At 41.0% G+C, this 19,676-nt stretch overlaps 1 protein-coding gene across 1 annotated transcript; it reads right to left on the reverse strand.

Annotated features, from left to right (window-relative positions):
- Positions 1-1,899: 1,899 nt before the first annotated feature.
- Positions 1,900-16,321, reverse strand: LOC134601495 (transmembrane 4 L6 family member 5-like). Its single transcript, XM_063445996.1, has 4 exons — positions 15,781-16,321; positions 9,060-9,125; positions 3,488-3,651; positions 1,900-2,094 (listed from the first exon to the last, which is right to left on the reverse strand). Exons 1-4 carry the CDS (start codon positions 15,961-15,963, stop codon positions 1,902-1,904), a joined length of 606 nt encoding a protein of 201 aa, XP_063302066.1. The 5' UTR covers positions 15,964-16,321; the 3' UTR covers positions 1,900-1,901.
- Positions 16,322-19,676: the final 3,355 nt, after the last annotated feature.

A 19,676-nucleotide genomic window follows, 5' to 3' on the forward strand; every position in this document is an offset into this window, starting at 1 on the left:
AATAACTGTAAATACTATTAATTGCACGTTTTTTTGTTTTTTTTACTTGCAGACAAGCAATTTAATGATCACACAACATGGAAAGGGGGAGCAGATCCCAAAAATGACACAACGTGGAAACCGGTCAGAGGTTCAGAGGTCATGTGTTGCTTGTCGTTTCGCAGTACTGCATAAAAAGAAAAGAAATACATTATAATAATGTAATTATACAATACACTCACTTTCTACACCTACATATGATTCACTGCCGTACCCTTAAAGGGTTACTTCAAGCATTATAAATACTACAGCCTGCTGCAGTGGTTATGGTGCTAGTAGTATCCTTGCCCGTTTCACAATTATAGGGAAAAGTATTTTGCAACATGTTGTTATTGTTATCTGGTCCTACCGGGTCCTGGGTCTCCACTATGGCTGTCTGTGACATGCATATGTCTTCTGCAGAACCAGAAGGTCATACTGCTGGTTATTCATTGGTTGGGAGCATCAGCGGAACACTCTCAGCCAATGGTTGGAATTCTGTGCATGGAAATATGCACCAATGACGCTGCTTTGGTGGAGTTGCACCTCCGACAGCAGAGGGGTTAAACTGTGTACATACAGACTCCATACACCATGACCACTGAAATCATTTAAGTGGTCATGGTGCTATTATAATAACTTTTTAATTGTTAAAATGTAATGTGGCTCCCATCCTATTCTGCAATATGCTGTTTACAGTTATTATTATTATTATATGTCAATTATCGTTAGCTATTAGTGATCAATCCTATACATTAGCTGAGGCCTCTGAATGAGAACCCAAAATAGAAACAACAAGAATGATATCTTTATAATCATCTTCTCAAAATGTCCACTTCCTGGGAAACTGGTGTGCAGAGCTTGTATTCACTAAATGAGAACTCTCGAAAAGGTATGATTCTTCCATAGTACAGATTATATTAAACGTTGCTTTAAAAGTGGTTGGCAGGAAGATGCTGAGATCTTATCTGGTTTAATTCCAGCAGATAAGGTTTAGCAGAAATTTCCTCCAGTTAATGAAAACACTGCATAAAGATAACAATTGATTGTGGGCTTTTCTTCAGCGTTTATTCTCTGTCTTCCTAATGTCTTTTTACATTGCAGAACAGAATCAATAGCACATCTCGGGTGCTTCTAGCCCCAGAGCTCCCCACAAAAAAAAAAAGAATCCATGATTATACTCTATGATTTTGAGGGCAGACAAGACACTGAGGAAATACATCTCTCACTTTTTCTCTCCACAAATAAAAATAACCAATGTGCTTGTCAGAAATTAGATATACACCAAAAACCTGTAAAGGCCACCAGTAGGCTGACACCTGTAGGGAGCTGCCTACTCTGCTCAATGGTCAATCTGGCCCTATCTCAATGAAAACAGTTATATGAGAAGAACGTATTGCTCGAACCCGTTGGTTCCCAACCCAGTCCACAAGTACCCCCTAACAGTCCGGGTTTTAAAGATTGTTCAGTTGTGTGTAAGGTGTTTGTAGAAAAAAAGAAAACACTTTAGACACGACAGGGTAATCCCTAAATCCTGGACTGGTAGGGGGTACTTGAGGGCTGGGTTCGGGACCCCTGCTCTAGCCCATAAGGAATCTCGGAACGTATATAGCAGTTCTCAATTAGCTGTCTAGGTAAGTAAGTGCTGTTCATTTCAAATATTCTTTAATCGACAGCTTATCCTGTGTTTCTCTGGAAATTCCATTGACAGCAGGCCTTTAGCTATCAAAATGGGTTATTAAGAGAAGGAGTGGGTTATGGTCCCTTTAATTTTCTGCTACCTGTGTATCGTACATGCACCAGGAGTAGTATTTAAACACCAGCATCCAACCATCATAGAACTGTCTTCACATCCACACACAACTAGAAACTCACCTTCATGGCTACATCTTGCCTCTGCAAGTCCCGCAAAGACAACCAAATAGGCCATTGATCATCTGAATGAGGCAGAGGACCATTTGGATGGCACTGGCAGCCAAAATGGTAGAAAATAAAATGACATTAAACTCAACTACTCCGATTGGTTCAGAACAACGAGACCAGGCAGGTCTATGGAACAGGTAACTGGATTCTACGCTGGAAAATAAGTAGAGAGAGAAAGGTTTATAGGTTTCACATCTGGATATCGTATTTTAAGAAACACCATCTTGCAAAAGCTCCAGATCTCCTGTCTGCTGCCTTTGCAAGCCCTCCCCTTCTAACTGCGCCTAGACTTTCTGTGACTGTCCAATCACAAACTTCCCAATGCATCTCAGTGAAAAGTCTTTGCAAGGCAGTTGCTCTGGGCAATTGTCTGCATCTTGAGTTTAGCTCCACTCAGCTAACCAAACCAGGAAGTAACAGGACATGTTGTCTAATTAAGAACCAGGAGGTGTAACAACATTAATTTATAAAAGTACCCATTTCTATTTAAATCTGCACTTTTTGTAAAATGAAAAAGAGAGGGCACACTCTTCATACAAAAAGGACCTCAGCAAGCTAAAATGTTTTATGTGGTTGTAGTGTTTTTTAAGCATGCTGTATCTGCCAATTATACTGTGAGCAGTGCTGGGCAGCCGGCAAATCGCAGCACTGATCAGAATCAGCGAGTGGCATGCAGGGAGACGCTGTCAGGATCTGTTATGACCCTGTAGATTCAACTTTGAGCAGTCCGCTGAGCCACAGCATTCTTAATGCATATATAGGAGTACCATTAAATTGGGTAATAGTAACAACCCCTGGATGTTAGGCTAAGGTAACATCCCCAGGGCCAGAGTAATCTAAATGTACCTTTCCTGGTTAAATACTTTATTATTATTATTATATAGCTGTATTCAGTGCTCACTTTGACAATTAGATTGGGCAATTTAATGATGCTCACACCAGACTTTCAAAAAGGGCATTTAAATCCACATTGAAAGGACTAGACACAGTTCTCACTTTGAGCAACGCGTGCAGCTCACTTTTGTCAGTCTGGGACCACTAAAAATGTCCCCAGCTAGCAAAGAGGACCACCAGGCATCAACTGATACACGGGACTTCCTGGTGTAAGCAGTGATTTAACCCTGCTCACACAAAAACATTAGGACGTGTCAATATGTCATAAAGGCATTAAAGACCAGTATTAGTTATGTAAGGACACTTCCTAACATTGTGAAGCACGTCTCATGAAAAGTGTAAATATAAGCTATAGGTGATTTTCAATGTTATATCCAAAAGAGTAACTTACAGAGAAGTCTCGGTTCTCCTTTGATATAAAACACACATTTGTTTACTAACTTTATATTTAGGGAGTAATTATGCATTTTATACCCAACTATAGGTAATATTCAAGTGCAGTCTTATAATACCCAGAGTTTTGGGCAGATTAATAGGCATTGATATTTTTATATTGTAGCATTATGATGGCATAAAAAAGCCAGTTGAAATAAATTCCAATATCTCATCTTTTTTTACACATCACTTTGTTTATCATGATTCTTGTACTTACTCCACAAATTCCCATTCCATTTTGAAAGGAAGTACCCACTCCACTCTCCCATTAATGAACTCGTAGAGACATCGAGGACCATTTACTAGGCCCAGCACAGAGACGACAAACCCATACAGAGACCCAGCTACACCCACCGCTGCCATTATGATAGAGATGAACATCTGGAGAGAAATAACGACAATTTCAATTATTTGATTACTAATATTCTTTCCATGGTGGTTTCCATTGTAATGGCTTCAGGACTGGAGCTGTGCAGAATATGTTGGGGTGAGACACAAAAAGCATCCAGCTATTGAGGTATGTGGTCTGTCCTGCAGGTCCTTTTTTATGTAGATGTATGTAATGTGCTGGTACATTGCCATCCTATATTTATTAATTAATGTAATTATTCTGCAATATGCTAATAAAGAAGATTAATGTATACTGCTAGGTTCTCTTTCTTGTTGTACTGCTACATGAACCATTTGGCACATACATCAGTCCTTCAGTGGGGTCCCCAAAGCCCACCTCAATGGGGTGCCAGAGGATCAAACAATTTTGTAATACATCCATCCAATGACATCCGTCATTGTCACTACATACGAGAGGAGATCTGTTCTTGCATCGTCCCCTTACCTCAGTCACTGCCCCTTCAATAACCGTTCCCATTAATAATGAACATAAATGGAATAGGAGGTTTAACATAGCAAATGACACACTAAAGATTTAATTTACCGGTAAGTCCAATATAGAAAAGGGAATATATTCCAATCTTTCAGGATTGAGATAATATGAGTTTTAATGCTGTGAGTTATTACATAATCTACAAAGATGGGCCTATGCACAAATACTGTATTTAAAAAAAAAAAAAAGACGTATTTTGTATTTATATTGCAACTTGTCCTTCCTTCTCCTGTTCTCAGCGCTTGGCTGTTGCCTCAATGAAATCTTCAAATACCCGAGGTATAAGATTTTATAGTAACTAACATTTTGTTGGGCATTTTATACATTTAAAGGAGGTATCGGACATGATTGCTAACTACTACATCTCCATGCCTGTGTTTTAGGCTCTGGGTCATTGGAGAGCGGTTGAATTCTACCCACTGCCCAGCTGGTCTACCCTGTCCCTTTAGGCATTCCTGTCCAACAGTGTGTGCTATCTCGAGTCCTCAGGCCTGTTTCACAGATGCTGCTAGTCTCTTTCTACTATAAATTGATAAAGGGACTTTTGCAAAGACATCTCTAAAACAAAAGGTTTTGCTGTTTAGTGACATGCCACTCAGCAAAAGAGGATACACTGATCAGCCACAACATTAAAACCACCTGCCTAATATTGTGTATCTCCGCCTTGTGCTGCCAAAACAGCTCTGATGTGTTGAGGTATGGACTCCACAAGACCTCTGAATGTATCCTGTGGTATCTGGCACCAAGACATTAGCAGCAGATCCTTTAGGTTCTGTAAATTACAAAGTGTGGCCTCCATGGACCAGATTTGTTGTTCCAGCACATCCCACAGATGCTCAATCAGATTGAGATTTGGAGGCCAGGGCAACAACTTGAAATCCTTGTCACGTTCCTCAAACCATTCCTAGATAGTTGGTACATGTCTAAGTAATATCCACATGAGTGCCAGAACCTAAGGTTTCCAAGTACAACAATGCCCAGAGCATAACACTACCTCCACTGGCCTGCCTTCTTCCCACAATGCATCCTGCTGCCATCTCTTCCCCAGGTAAACAACATACACGCACCCAGCCATCCACCTGATATAAAAGAAAACGTGATTCATCAGATCAGGCAACCATCTTCAACTGCTCCATAGTCCAGTTCTGACACTCATGTCCCCATTGAAGATGATTTCAGTGGTGTACATGGATCATCATGGGCACTGACTGGTCTGCGGCTACACAGCCCCATATACAACAAACTGCAATGCTCTGTGTGTTCTCACAGCTTACTATCATGGCCAGCATCATGGTCTTCAGCAATTTGAGCTACAGTAGCTTTTCTGTGTGATTAGACCAGGTAGGCTTGCCTTCACTTCACACGTGCATCAATGAGCCTTGGGCACCCATGACAATGATGACAGTTCACTGGTTGTCCTTTCTTGCATCACTTTCAGTAGGCATATCAGGAACACCCCCACAGGACTTGCTCTTTTGGAGATGCTCTTACCCAGTCAGAGCCACTCGGATCTTTTCGTTTGTTTATTTTCCCTGCTTCCAGCACTGGAAATTCAAGAACTGACTGTTCACTTGCTGCCTATATCCTATGTATCCCACCTGTGATGGAGCTCCCATACTCTGACTGAATACATCTGCCAGGTCAGCTTCCTAGCTGCTATTGGAGCTTTTCAGGAGCTTTTCAGGAGCTGGAGCTTTTCAGGAGCAGCTTGACAGGGGTCGCTGAGGACTTCTTCCACCATGGACCAGGCTGCAGCTTTCTCTTTGTAGGCAGGTATCATCCCCGCTATCTCCCTTATCCGGCCTAGCTTTTTGTAATATGTTTTGGGGAAATCAGGGACCAATCCAGCCAGTCAACAGGTCTGAAGATTTTAGTACTGGCATCCCTGAATAAACCAACCAGGTCACACAATGGAGCATTACTTTTAACTTATGTCAACACACTTAATCTAATACATACCCCCAAATCATATGAGAAAACATACAGGAACTCATAAGAACACAATAACGTATTTTTAAAGGGCTGAGGAAGACAATAACTGACAAGAAGTGTCTCCCCTGCCTGCAGAAACCATAGTATGCAAATCTGCCTGATTAAACAAATTAACCAGCCTTGATTCAGCTAGTAAATATGTTTCAACAGCTTTACAATCAACAGGTGGCGCTGTACAGTCTCCACAGCCAAATACACCTAGTTGGTCAAAAGCATCAGCAGAACAGGAGGGCACACAAAACATTTAACAAGAAGCGACAGTACACACCCTACACCTATAACGGGCACAGGGAGACTAAAGCACAACAATAATCCGGGTACCTACATAAAGTATCCATCTTATGCTACTGGTGATGGTGACTACCGTCACACCACCCCTTGATGGGTGCCATTCAATGTTATTCACTTCCCCTGTCAGTGGTTTTAATGTGGTGACTGATCAGTGTGCAATGTTGGTACTATAGATGTCCTGGGATACATGGACACCAGGGCAACAGGCAGCCTTAAATGAGAGCTACTCAGGACTGCACATATGTTTTAAGCTGCCGAAGTACTCCTATGGGTAGAAATAATCAGCACCTGGTTAAAGGGATACTATAGTGCCAGGAAAACAAAGCTAAAACTCCTGCCTCCCCCTTCTCTCCCAGGTAAATAAAGGGTTAATTTATTTTCCAGTATCTGATGTCAAGCGCCAGATACCGGACCAAAGGTCCGTTTCAAACCAAGAAGCTCCTCTAGTGGCTGTCTGGTAGATAGCTACTAGAGGCTGACTTAGCACTGCAATGTTAACATCGCAGTTTCTCTGGAATGGCAATGTTTTACATTGCAGCACTAAGTGATAAAGGGACACTGCACCCAGACCTCTTCAATGAGCTGAAGTGGTCTGGGTGCCTACGGTGTCACTCTAAGCATGGCAAAGCCATGTGTGTGTTTATAAATATGGGAGATTTTTTCTATTTTCTCTGGTGGCTTTTATGTGAACGTTTCTCTGCTGTGCAAGGTTTCAAACGTGTGTCTGCTATGCTGGATCAGGGAGGTATGCATGCTGTTAATGTTCATGAATGTCTAAAAAAAACCTCCAAAGCAATAAACCTAACCATAATCTATGAAGGTGTCAAAGAACTGCACAGCAATAAAAGTGAGTCACCTAAAAGTTCTCATAAGAGCCCCGCCCCCACCCCCACTCACACCTCTAAATTTCAGGTGTTCCTCAAAGTCTAGATATACTGATGAGCTTTTTCTTTCTATATTTTTACATTCAGTTTCCAATTTTCTACACTTCACTGTTTAGTGAATAAAATGCCACAGTGTTTCAGTTTTAAACTCTAGTAATGCTATTTATTATCGTGTGTTTGGAGTTTCCTCTTGCAAGCTGAATTCTATGAAGAGAAGTTATAGAAAGGTTAAACGGACACTATAGGCACCCAAACCACTTCAGCTCATTGAAGTGATCTGGGTGCAGTGTCCCTTTTGTTAAACATTGCAATTTTAGCGGTTTAGAAAAGCTGCAATGTTTACATTGCAACACTAAGACTAAGGCGCTTCCAGAATGTTACTCGAAGTTTGGTCCACTAACTGATGCTGGTGAGGACACCCAGCGTCAGCTATTTCCTTATACGAAAGCACTGATTCAATCAGTGTTAAATTTGGCGGCAAATTTCAATTTAGTTTTAGTCATAGTCTTTTGATAAAAAAAAAAAAAGTTTAGTTCTAGTTGTATTTTAGTCATCTGAATTTTATTTAAGTCTAGTTTAATTTAATAACTTTAATTGAGGCCTCTATCTGTCTCTTTTGCCCCGTCCCCAGCCCATCTGTGTCTCTTTGTGTCCTCCCTAGACCCCCATGTGTCTCATTTCTTCTTCTCCTTCCTCCATATTTCTTACCCGCCAAGGTTAATTTGGGCTGCAATTTTCTATTTAGTTTTAGTCATAGTCTTTTGACTAAAAATCCATATTAGTTTTAGTTGTATTTTAGTAATCTGAATTAATTTAGTTTAGCTTAATTTTAGTTGACTAAATCTCAAAAATGGTTAGTTGACTAAAATCTGACTAAAATTGTTAGTCGACAAAATGAACACTGGATTCAATGCTTTCCTATGGGGAAGCCTAATGTGCGTGATGGCGTAGGAGTTAGGGCCACAACCCAGCATCGAGAGATATTGGCGCTAGTATCAGGTAAGTAAATAATGGGGTTTTATTCACCGCGGCGGTGGGTGAGGGAACTATAGTGCCAGGAATACAGCTTTGCACTATAGTATCGCTTTAAATAAGGCAGGGCTAACTTTAAAAAGAAGTTGGGTGAGTTTCATGACCTTTTGTAACGTTATGAGGTGTATATACTTGCAGCAATTTTATTAACTCCTTAACATTGTGCATTACTGAGCGGCGTGTAAATTATTACCCAGTGCTTCCGTCACTGCAGCAAGGCCTGAATTACAGCCAACCTCTTCCGGCAAGTCCCCACGCTGTAAACTCATTATCAACCTAGAAACTTACTAAACTAAGGTTCGCAAACGGAGATATGGAATCGATGGATCCTTGCCAACATAAAGGCAATTTAGTTCTCACTTTCCATCAATATATATATATATATATATATATTCAAACATATAATCTCCTATTATATCAAAATACAGAAAAACATTGTATACAGACTCGGGGGTTATTTACCTACATGGAAATTTAAAGACAAAATAGCTTACCGGTAATCATAAAAACTCATAAAAGTCAGCTATGATTCGAGTTCGTCTATTAATACTACTAAAGTGAATAGCTTTGTGTTTTAGGTCAGATTGATCTATCTGTCTGTCTGTCTGTCTATCAATCTCTGTCTGTCTGTCTGTCTGTCTCTATCTGTCTGTCTGGTTTCACAGATATTGTGCAGGTATCAGCTTACACAACTTTGAACCACTCACCCCACAGCGATTGTCACATTTTCCACGCCGTCCTGCGCACTGGATATAGATGGCAGGAACCAGAACCTAGTAGTAAGTAGAGAAGTTTAATGAGATGTTTGTACTGTCTTGGGATGTAATATGTAACATTTCCTTAAAATGTTACTAAACACACCATAACCACTTCACTTATTATTTCTTTACAATCACTTTCATGGTTATTTTCTCAAAATAAGTACAGAGTACATTTAAAATGTAAAGCTAAGATAGCCACAATGAAATCATAGGTAACTCGAAGAATTTTTCCTGACCAGCTACTTTGGACTTTAGTACTTTAGTTTGCTTGACACAAAACAGGGAGTTCTCTGGCAAGTTAAGCCCCTTTTTTTGCTGCTCTCCAACATTATAATGAGACATTTCAGTTTCTTGTCATCCATTCAGATATTAGGATGGCATGATCACACAATGGCTTGCAATGACAGGCTGTGAGTTCTGGGTTATTTCACGTTTCAGCCTTGCTGTATAATTACTAAATCACTTTTGATGAAAATTAGGAAAGGATATTTGACAATGTAGAAGTGGCTCTAATGCGGCTCAGTCCTTAATCCCTGCTCACGGATAATTATTGAATGATGTGAGCGCACACTATTTGTATGGAGCTGTGGTGGTGATGGTTCTTAGTGTTTTTTTAATGGAGAGAATGCATAGCTAGTCGGTGCAAAAAAACGTGCTTAAAGGGACACTACAGTCACCAGAACAACTACAGCTTGTTATATTTGTTCTGGTGAGTATAATCATTCCCTTCAGGCTTTGTGCAGTAAACGCTGTCTTTTCACAGAAAAAAAAGTGTTCCATATTAAGGGTTAATAAGTATGTAGGGGTGTATATAATAAATACCCCTCTCTGTCTCATTGGAGATATCTTTGCCAGAGGCTCAAGGAAGCAAAGTGAATGGTTAGTGTAGGACCCACCTAAGAGGTTTTCCTTGACGTAGCAGGTAGGCATTTCCCTCTAATGGCCATTGGAGAAACTAAATAACCTCCATTTGTTTAAATATACATAGGGATTTGGGAAAGAGCGCGGGTAACTTTTTTTCTCTGGTTTTTACTGAGTGTTTACATTACAGTCTAGGGATACCTCCACTGGCCACTCCACAGATGGCTACTAGAAGAGTTTCCTGGGGTAGTGCTGCCTAGTGGGCAGCACTGCCATTCAGTGTCTCCACCTCTGCATGGAGGCACTGAACTTTCCTCATACAGATGCATTGATTCAATGCATCTCTATGAGGAGATGCTGATTGGCCAGGGATGTGTTTGGCTTGTAATGTCAGAGCCATCATCTGCTTCCTTGGCAGTCTCAGCCAATCCTATGGGAAAGCATTGTGATTGGCTCAGATAATCACTTCTGATGATTTCAGCCAAGCAGGTTGATCAGGGGCTGAACCAGCAGCAGCAGACTTGACTAAAAGTAAAATTTTACTATATTTAGGGGAGGAGGGGCTAGATGGTGGTTTTAACACATACTTAATACATATATGTGTTCCTGACCATATAGTGTTCCTTTAAATTGTGCAGTCTTCTAAAAATAAACTCAAATATACAAAAAATATAACGTGCAAAAAACGCTTATTCAATCTAACAGGCAATAGAAATTCATAAATAAATATTTTAACTGATACTTAACTTAATTAGCAGCTACCACACTGTTATGTACAACTACCCAAAATCACACAGAATGCAATATACTACAAAAATAAACTACATTTAAAATATACACAGTGGAACACTGTATTTAAAATATACACACTGCATATATTTTTTGAGCAAATATACACATTAAAAATAAAATAAATAAAAAATTGAAAAAAACCCCAATTAGGAGGGCTATATATATGTCTGGGTTATATTTAGTTCCTTGTCTAGCACTGAATCTGGTTTAAATATAGGCAGAATAACTAGTACCAAAGGACAGATAAAACTTTAATGACATACAGTAGACATGATAGTTTGAAAGTCTTTTTCAGTGTTTGTAAATGCAGATTCCCTAAATATCATGCCAGTATGTAAAGAAAGAGTACACTGGCCTATAATGACTAAATTATCATAAATTGGTTATCTGAAAGCACTTACTACCAGTTACATGTGGTTACACTTTGTGGTGTGCATTTATACATTGTATTTTATTATTCTGACCTAGCAAACACATACTTGTTACATATATATGTGTACAATATGTAAACACTATATTAACCCCTTAAGGACTGAGCCAAATGTACACGTTGTGAACAAAATAAAACGTAAACAAAACCTGGCATTTGCGCTACATGTCTGTCCAAGCGTAATTCACCTCTTTCATATTAAATGCACCCCCCCTTATTATATAGCATTTTATTCAGGGGAAACAGGGCTTTCGTTTAACATCAAATATTTAGCTATGAAACATAATTTAATATGAAAAAAATGGGAGAAAATAAGAAATTGTGTTATTTTTTTAGTTCTACGTGACATTTTAACTGTCAATGTCATAATACTGTTTGCTTCTACTGCAATAAAATACACATATTTGTATTCAGCAAAGTCTCACATGTAGAACAGTACCCCCTATGTACAGATTTTATGGTGTTTTGGGAAGTTACAGGGTCAAATATAGCACGTTACATTTGAAATTGAAATTCGCCAGATTGGTTACGTTGCCTTTGAGACTGTATAGTAGCCCAGGAATGAAATTTACACCCATAATGGCATACCATTTGCAATAGTAGACAACCCAAGGTATTGCAAATGGGGTATGTCCAGTCTTTTTTAGTAGCCATTTGGTCAGAAAAACAGGAGGGCGTTTAGAGCCGCTTAGAATATGTCGTAATAGTACGCCCTCCGGTTTTAAGGGGTTTAAAAGACTTACCCATTGCCTCTGTTACTGGTGTTAGTTCTTTAGCCTTCTTTGGAGCAACAAATGGTAGTTTGAAAAGTTAAGAGAATATCTAAATTATTGTTAGTTTTAAAATCATGTTCAGTGCTCATAATGTAGGATATTCTGTGGTTCTGGGACAATAAGGGTCCCATGTTGTGAATACGTAGACCACTCGTTTAATATTGCATTAACACACCCGTGTGAGATACCACATTTAACATACTCAATACTTACCATCTACTAAATAGGCAAATAGCCAATAACAACCCAGACCCTCCCTCTTCAGAATGCATGAAGCCATCATGCTGCCCTTATCCTTTGATAGTACGATAGGTAGGGTAGATTACTGCAGCTATAGATGTCATTTTGCATTATTAATATACAAATGCACCAGCTATAGCATCTATTTTTCTATGGATTTGAGTGATTGTATTGTTGGTTTTATCAGGAACATTAAAGGGATACTCCAGACACCCAGACTACTTTTGCCCATTGAATTGGTCTGGATGCCAACTCCCACTACTCTTGAGTTTGTATAAACTGCAATAATTACCTTGCAGGGTTAAGTCCTCCTCTAGTGGCTGTCTCTCAGACAGCCACTAGAGGGACTTCCGTATTCTTGGAACATGAAAAGTGTGTTATACGACGCTGGACGTCCTCACGCTATGTGAGGACCTCCAGCGTCGCCAAAATCCCCATAGGAAAGCATTGAATAATGCTTTCCTATGGGGAGGTCTAATTTGTGTGCAATGCGCATTAGGTATCCCCCACTGGCTGACGTCAGCGGGGGAGGACAGTAGGTGGAGCCTGACCAAGTGCCAGGGACATCGGCGCTGGACTCTGGTAAGTCACTGAAGGGGTTTTAACCCCTTAAGGACCAAACCTCTGGAATAAAAGGGAATCATGACATGTCACACATGTCATGTGTCCTTAACCCCTTAAGGACACATGACATGTGTGACATGTCATGATTCCCTTTTATTCCAGAAGTTTGGTCCTTAAGGGGTTAAGGGGTTAACCCCTTCAGCAACTTGGGGTGGGGGTTGGGAGGGAGAGGGGCACTAGAGGGTCCTGCAATGCCAGGAAAACTAAAATGTTTTTCTGGCACTGGAGAATCCCTTTACTGAAAAAAATGCATTAATATCTGAGAAGTGGTTGATCGCAGCCATTAAACATGCATCTTAAAAGCATTCCTGAAGTACTTCCGCAAAAGGTGGCTCAGGTAACTTATTGGAGTTAGAACCCTATAAGCGACCTGAGTCACCTTCTTTGACAGACTGTGGAGGAAGTGACTGACTGAGATAAGCTCATCTCTAACCATCTAACATGCAGAGATTATGAGTGACAGTGACCAGGGTTTTGGGACTCTACCAGGTGTTTCTAAGCCCCCCTGCCTCTTTTCTCCTTTTCTTGCAGGTTGTCTTTTTCTGGTCTCCCCATTTATATTTCTTTGGGCTCTTCGTACCCACTGCTACAAAATTCCTTCTCTAAGCTCTTTATCAAGTTTGACATCTTTAATTTCCTCCTCAATGGACTGCTTACATCAAATCTTTTCACAAACATCTAAAAAATGCAGATTTACAAATCCATAATGCAGTCTCTTCAAATCAATCTTAAGTCATCTCATGTGATCTACGAGCCAATATAGCTTAAAATGAAACTGGAACTGACTGGGATTTTCCATCAGTCTTCTGACTCAAGTGGTCAAAACAACTAATCATCTGTTTTTATCCCTAAACTCCACGAGAGCTTGTAATGACTTTGTGCTCTAACTTCAAAAGATTGTCTTGTATTTTAGTTACATTGATAAACCCTAAACACTAGCTCTCTGTGTTAATGCATAATTAAAATCTTTAGTTTTTGAGGACATAAAGTGGAGCTAGTATGTTAGGTAAAATGTAGAGAGTTGTAAGAGAAATATTAATTGAGCGAGTAGAAATTCGATCCCTGCAGTACCACAACTACAAACCTCTTACATTTCCTGTGGCCCTTTAAATATTGTGCAATGATACTTAGCTCTTCCCGTACAGACCATGGTTTTACCGCCATCAGGTTTCTTTCACTATAGGGAGTAATCATAAGAACATCTCAAGCCTCACTAGATCTTATAGACCACATGCTCACTGATGATGGTCGGAATGTCCACAAGACGGTAAAATGCTGTAAAGATGCCATCTCAATGCACTCCATGGACAATGCTAGTTAAAGCAAGTAAAATGTTTATGCTCTGTGACTGTTCCAGGTAGCCATCAAAGAAACTAACCAGTGTTTTTCCCATTTGTCTGAGTGACTTTTACAGACTGAGTAATTTATTCACAAAACTATGAATTACGCTATTACATTGGAATAATGATTTGTTAAATGTAGTATCACAGTTTATGGGCTGACTTCCAATAGTAATGCACCACTGTCTTTGAAAGTGCAGAGTTTGCATGACGCCAGGAGGAGACATGGTGTAAGTGGCATGTTACATCTCTAAACTTGAAAACGTCTGTGGTCTATGACTATGAGACCTCAACATGTAACAAGAGAGAGAATGGTTTCCTTCACCATGAGTAGATCAGCTCTCTCCCCCTATGCCCTACTGTTCAGGAACTGGATCGAATGGATAGTCAGAGAGAAGCACAGCGAATGGCCCAACCAATGAGAAAGAGGAGTGTAAAATATAACCGAATAGGTTGGTGTGTTAGCAGGTAATATGTAACCAGGCAGGATCCTGTAAAATGGCCTCTACCCTTTCCTTCACCCCATGGATGGTGGGGTGAAGCACAATGAAGTTAAGTGGGTTTGATGTCTTTTGTTTCTAAATTTATATTTGAAGTTATTGTTACAGTTGTTCAAATCTATCCATCATTATCTAGAAGGAGTTTTAACGTTTTAGTGAAGCGTATCTTTTGGTAGATGAAAACTTCCTCCAACACACCAGCATCAAAATAGAGTGTCACCCATGCTAGGGTAAATGCATTGCGATGGAGGGAAGGAGCTTTTTCACTCTCCCCAACCACAATTATTGTTGTAGAGGTCTATGATGAGAATTAAAAGGTTGGGGAACTTTTAATTAAAATCTATACTTTTCATAGCATTTCTAGTAGCACAATATATAGATCAATGACCCCTCTTTTATTTGAACGCAACTTCTGTGGACCATAAGGGGTAGACTGGAATGCGGTCAAATGTCAAGATGAACCCATTGCCCTACCCCAATACCGTGTCTATTGGTAATGAGCTTGCGTGGGGCATGGGGATAAGCATGCTCTGTTCTCGGTTCCATGTTTAGTGTTAAATTAGTTATTGCTTTGAATCATATTTGTTTTAATCTGTGCAAGTTTCACAGAGCTCGATAGAAGGTCATCAAATCTGTAAAATTAATTGACATTCTGTAAAGTGAACTTATAGCTACAATATGATATCTCTAATAAAAGCACATTTTATAGCATTCAAAACTGTGCACATTTCTCCTCTTACATTTGAACGTAACATCTGTGTACCATGACACTTTGAGTTGGTACCCCAATAACGTATTTATCAATTTACAGGAGGTAATAAGTCTGTGTGTGGTATGGTGAGAAACAGTCAGGAATCTTTTACTCTAAATGTGTTATGTTGTCAGTTTCCGTATTATAACATTAAACTAGTTATTGCTTTGAATCATATTAGTTTTAATCTGTGCAAGTTTCACAGAACTCTATGGAAAGTCATCAAATCTGAAAAATTAATTGACTTTCTGTCAAACTTCTAGGCAAAATATAATGTCGTTAAGAAAGCCAATTTTACTAATGAGCACATACACATTTTTCTTTATCAAGGGATCTATACTTTTCTCTGTACTCACCATCACGCCATTTCCTATAATGCCCCCAAGATACAGCACCTCTGGAGTGAGTTTCTGGTTTGGGTTTTGTATGGCATCCAAGTTCCATCCCGGGAAAAACAGCAGAATGTTACAGATTATGCACAAGGCACAGAAGGGGTACAGGGACACCCCAATAATCTTTGCACATTGCCTCGTGCACATGTTGAGAGAAAGTGATCGTAGCGAGAGATACTGTTATAAAAATGAGTGAGTGATACGCTGGAAGGAACAGAGGGTAAGGGAATACGGCAAGGATAAAGAGACAACAGCTGTGTTATGCAAGCAGGAACAGATACATTTGGGGAAAGAGAGAGAAGTCACAACAATCTTACAGTCAGCCTTAGAGAAAGTGGCTATGTGAACACAAAGTATCACCGAATTTTAGACAGCATAGAATATTAGAGTTAGTCTATATCGACAGGCTGTAAGAGAGAGCACAGTAATAGCAATGCCAGACTCAAGAATGCTGGGGCATAATAGACAGAGAGAATTCATCTTAGTGACCGCTCCCTGAATGATATGCGAGTCAGACGTAAGAAGAAATGTGAAGTTTGGACTCGGGATTCCGAGAGTGTAGATAACCTGTGTGTGTAATAAATACTAACACAAAAACACTCAACATCTTTAACGTCTTTCACTTGGCTTTATTGTACTTGTTTTACCTTAAGGGTTGACTGGAAAATACTAAGAAGGGCGTATCGTTTCAGAAATATTGGGACTCTAAAACCAATATGCCACAAACTAATCAGCACAATGTGACTATTGAAAAATATTTTTTTCAAGCAGATTATGAAGGGAGGATTATATTTTATTTATTTGGGACGTGTCCTCTGCAGCAAAGAAAAGGCACATTGCACAAGGACTGAATTAGACATTTATAACGACGGCTGGAGTTGGATTAGGGGTGACACGTGGAATGTCTATGCTAATTGGTGGAATGAGAAAAGTGCTGCTTTGCAGTACTATAACTAGCAACATTGGCATCCGGTGAATTTGGACGGTGGTAGGTGGGTTAATAGGAGAAAGGCCAGGTACATGAATTGCAATATACCAATAGGAACCACACTCAATCCACACAAGTCAGGGGTGCTAATAGTAGACTATGGGCCAGCACAAGTCCAAAATAAATACCGGTAACAGAGAAGAGGTCCAGGCACTCCTATAGCTTCAGGCACATTTATTGGAACATTAGGAATACTGCAACGTTTCGACCCAAGAATGGGTCTTAGTCAAGTTTGACAAAAAAACATTCTTAAAGTCGAAACATGGCAGTGTTCCTCATGGCCCAATAAATGTGTCTGAAACTTTAGTAGTGCCTGGACCTCTTCTCTGTGACAATTACATGAATTGCGTCACTGGCACCGCCCAAAGGTGGTGGACCTGTCCCGAATTTAGGAAAGTGCACCCTAAGAACTGGCAGGTCAGCCTTATCTTGCCAGGCTGCCTGTCAATAATCCAAGACAGTCCACTGAGGGCAGACGACGCAAGACAGTCCACTGAGGGCAGACCACGCAAGACAGTCCACTGAGGGCAGACCACGCAGGGAGCACTGCTTCAGCATGTGTAATGATGAGCTTGTGTTATGCTGTTTGGGGACGATTCCCTGGTGTTCCTAAAACAAAGACACCAGGGAACAAACCTGGGTCAGCGAGACAGGACCCAAAAATTATAATTGTCCTGCCAAAACTGGGATATTAGAGAGGCCTGCAGTATATAAAATGTATATCCTGCAGAAAGGTAACTGATATATTTATAATGAAAATTTGAGACGTTTCCAGGAAAATATGGTGGAACTGGAAACCGTAGATGTCTGCCCCACCTAGTGTTAAACAAAATTGAATCAAGTCAGATAGATTCAGAGTTTTGTAAGGGTCTAAAAACCATACGTTTCAGAAAATGTTTTTAAAATTTTTAATATTGCATGCATAGTGCAAAAAAAGCAAATCAGCTTTGAGACTTTTTATAAATGTTTGCCCAAGGATAATAAAATATAATTGCTGCATCTTAACATCTCAAGTAAAGAGATCGTAAAAATGACTGAGTGGAAGAGACAAAGTTCTAAAAATATTTATGCAACACCCAAATGTGGAGGCGAAGATTGGCAGTGAACTCTTTAGAGGTTTCCCTTTGTTCCATATATATGTACTGCCAAATAACCATATCTGTTACCAAATCCTGTAGATTCCACCTCAAAAACATTGCCCACTTCCACCCCTTTCTCACGCAAGATGGTACTAAGGAGCTTGCCAATCCTGTAGTAATGTGATCCTCTCACATGAATTATTGTAACCCTCTCCTGATTGGTCTCCCCAAAAGCCATATTGCCCCGCTACAGTCCATAATGAACGCTGCCACCAGACTGATTTTCCTCTCTAGTCGGTCCTCTCACACCCAGGGGCGTATTAGCCGCGAGGCAAACAAGGCATTTGCCTTGGGCGGCATTTTCCAGGGGGCGGCAAAAAACGCCGCCCCCAAATGCCCAAGGCAAATGTCTTGTTAGCCTTGCGGCTAACAGACATGCTGGGCTGGTTGCTGGGCGGCCGGCGAGGGAGCTCTTCCCCTGAGCTCTCTGCTCAGCTCCCTCGCGCGCCGCCCGCAGAGTGAGACTGGGAGCCGGAATATGACGTCATATTCCGGCTCCGCCTCCCAGCCTCACTCTGCGGGCGGCGCGCGAGGGAGCTGAGCAGAGAGCTCAGGGGAAGAGCTCCGTCGCCGGCTGCCCAGCCTGCCCGCCAGTGCCGCCCTGCAGCCACTGGACCACCAGGGAATGGGAGAACCCCCCCACCCCCAGCATTCCCAAAGGTAAGGAGGCGGGGGGGGGGGGGAGTGAATAAATAAAAAAAAATGTGTTAATGTGAGTGTGTGTGTGTGTGTCTCTGACTGTGTGCGTCTGATAGTGTGTGTGTGTGTGTCTGTTAGTGTGTCTGTGTGTGTATGTTAGTGTGTGTGTGTGTGTCTGTTAGCGTGTGTGTGTGTGTCTGTTAGTGTGTGTGTGTGTGTCTGTGACTGTGTGTGTTAGTGTGTGTGTGTGTGTGTCTGTTAGTGTGTGTGTCTGACTGTGTGTCCGACAGTGTGTGTCTGTTAGTGTGTGTGTCTCACTGTGTGTGTCTGTTAGTGTGTGTGTCCGACTGTGTGTGTTTGTTAGTGTGTGTGTCTCACTGTGTGTGTCTGTTAGTGTGTGTCCGTCCGACTGTGTGTGTTTGTTAGTGTGTGTGTCCGACTGTGTGTGTTTGTTAGTGTGTGTGTCTCACTGTGTGTGTCTGTTTGTGTGTGTGTGTCCGACTGTGTGTGTTTGTTAGTGTGTGTGTGTCGACTGTGTGTGTTTGTTAGTGTGTGTGTGTCCGACTGTGTGTGTTTGTTAGTGTGTGTGTCCGACTGTGTGTGTTTGTTAGTGTGTGTGTGTCCGACTGTGTGTGTTTGTTAGTGTGTGTCCGACTGTGTGTGTTTGTTAGTGTGTGTGTCTCACTGTGTGTGTCTGTTAGTGTCTGTGTGTCCGACTGTGTGTGTTTGTTAGTGTGTGTGTGTCCGACTGTGTGTGTCTGACTGTGTGTGTCTGTTAGCTAGTGTATGCGTATCTGTCAGTGAATGTGTGTGTATTTAGAAGGCGGGGCAGGGGGGAAGGGTTGGGTGGGGGTGGCGCGCGGGGGGGGGGGGGGGTGTCTGAGTTTTGTCCTGCCTAGGGCAGCACAAAACCAAGATACACCACTGCTCACACCTCACCCCTCTGTCAGTCCTTACATTGACTTCCTGTATCCTATAGGAGTCAATCCAAAGTACTAACCCATACCTATAAAGCACTGAACAATTCTAGCCCCTCTTATATCTCTTCATTGATCTATAAGTATGCCCGCTCTCGGTCTCTCCGCTCTTCCCAT

Source organism: Pelobates fuscus, chromosome 3 (genome assembly GCF_036172605.1).
Source record: "Pelobates fuscus isolate aPelFus1 chromosome 3, aPelFus1.pri, whole genome shotgun sequence".
NCBI classification, from domain to species: domain Eukaryota; kingdom Metazoa; phylum Chordata; class Amphibia; order Anura; family Pelobatidae; genus Pelobates; species Pelobates fuscus.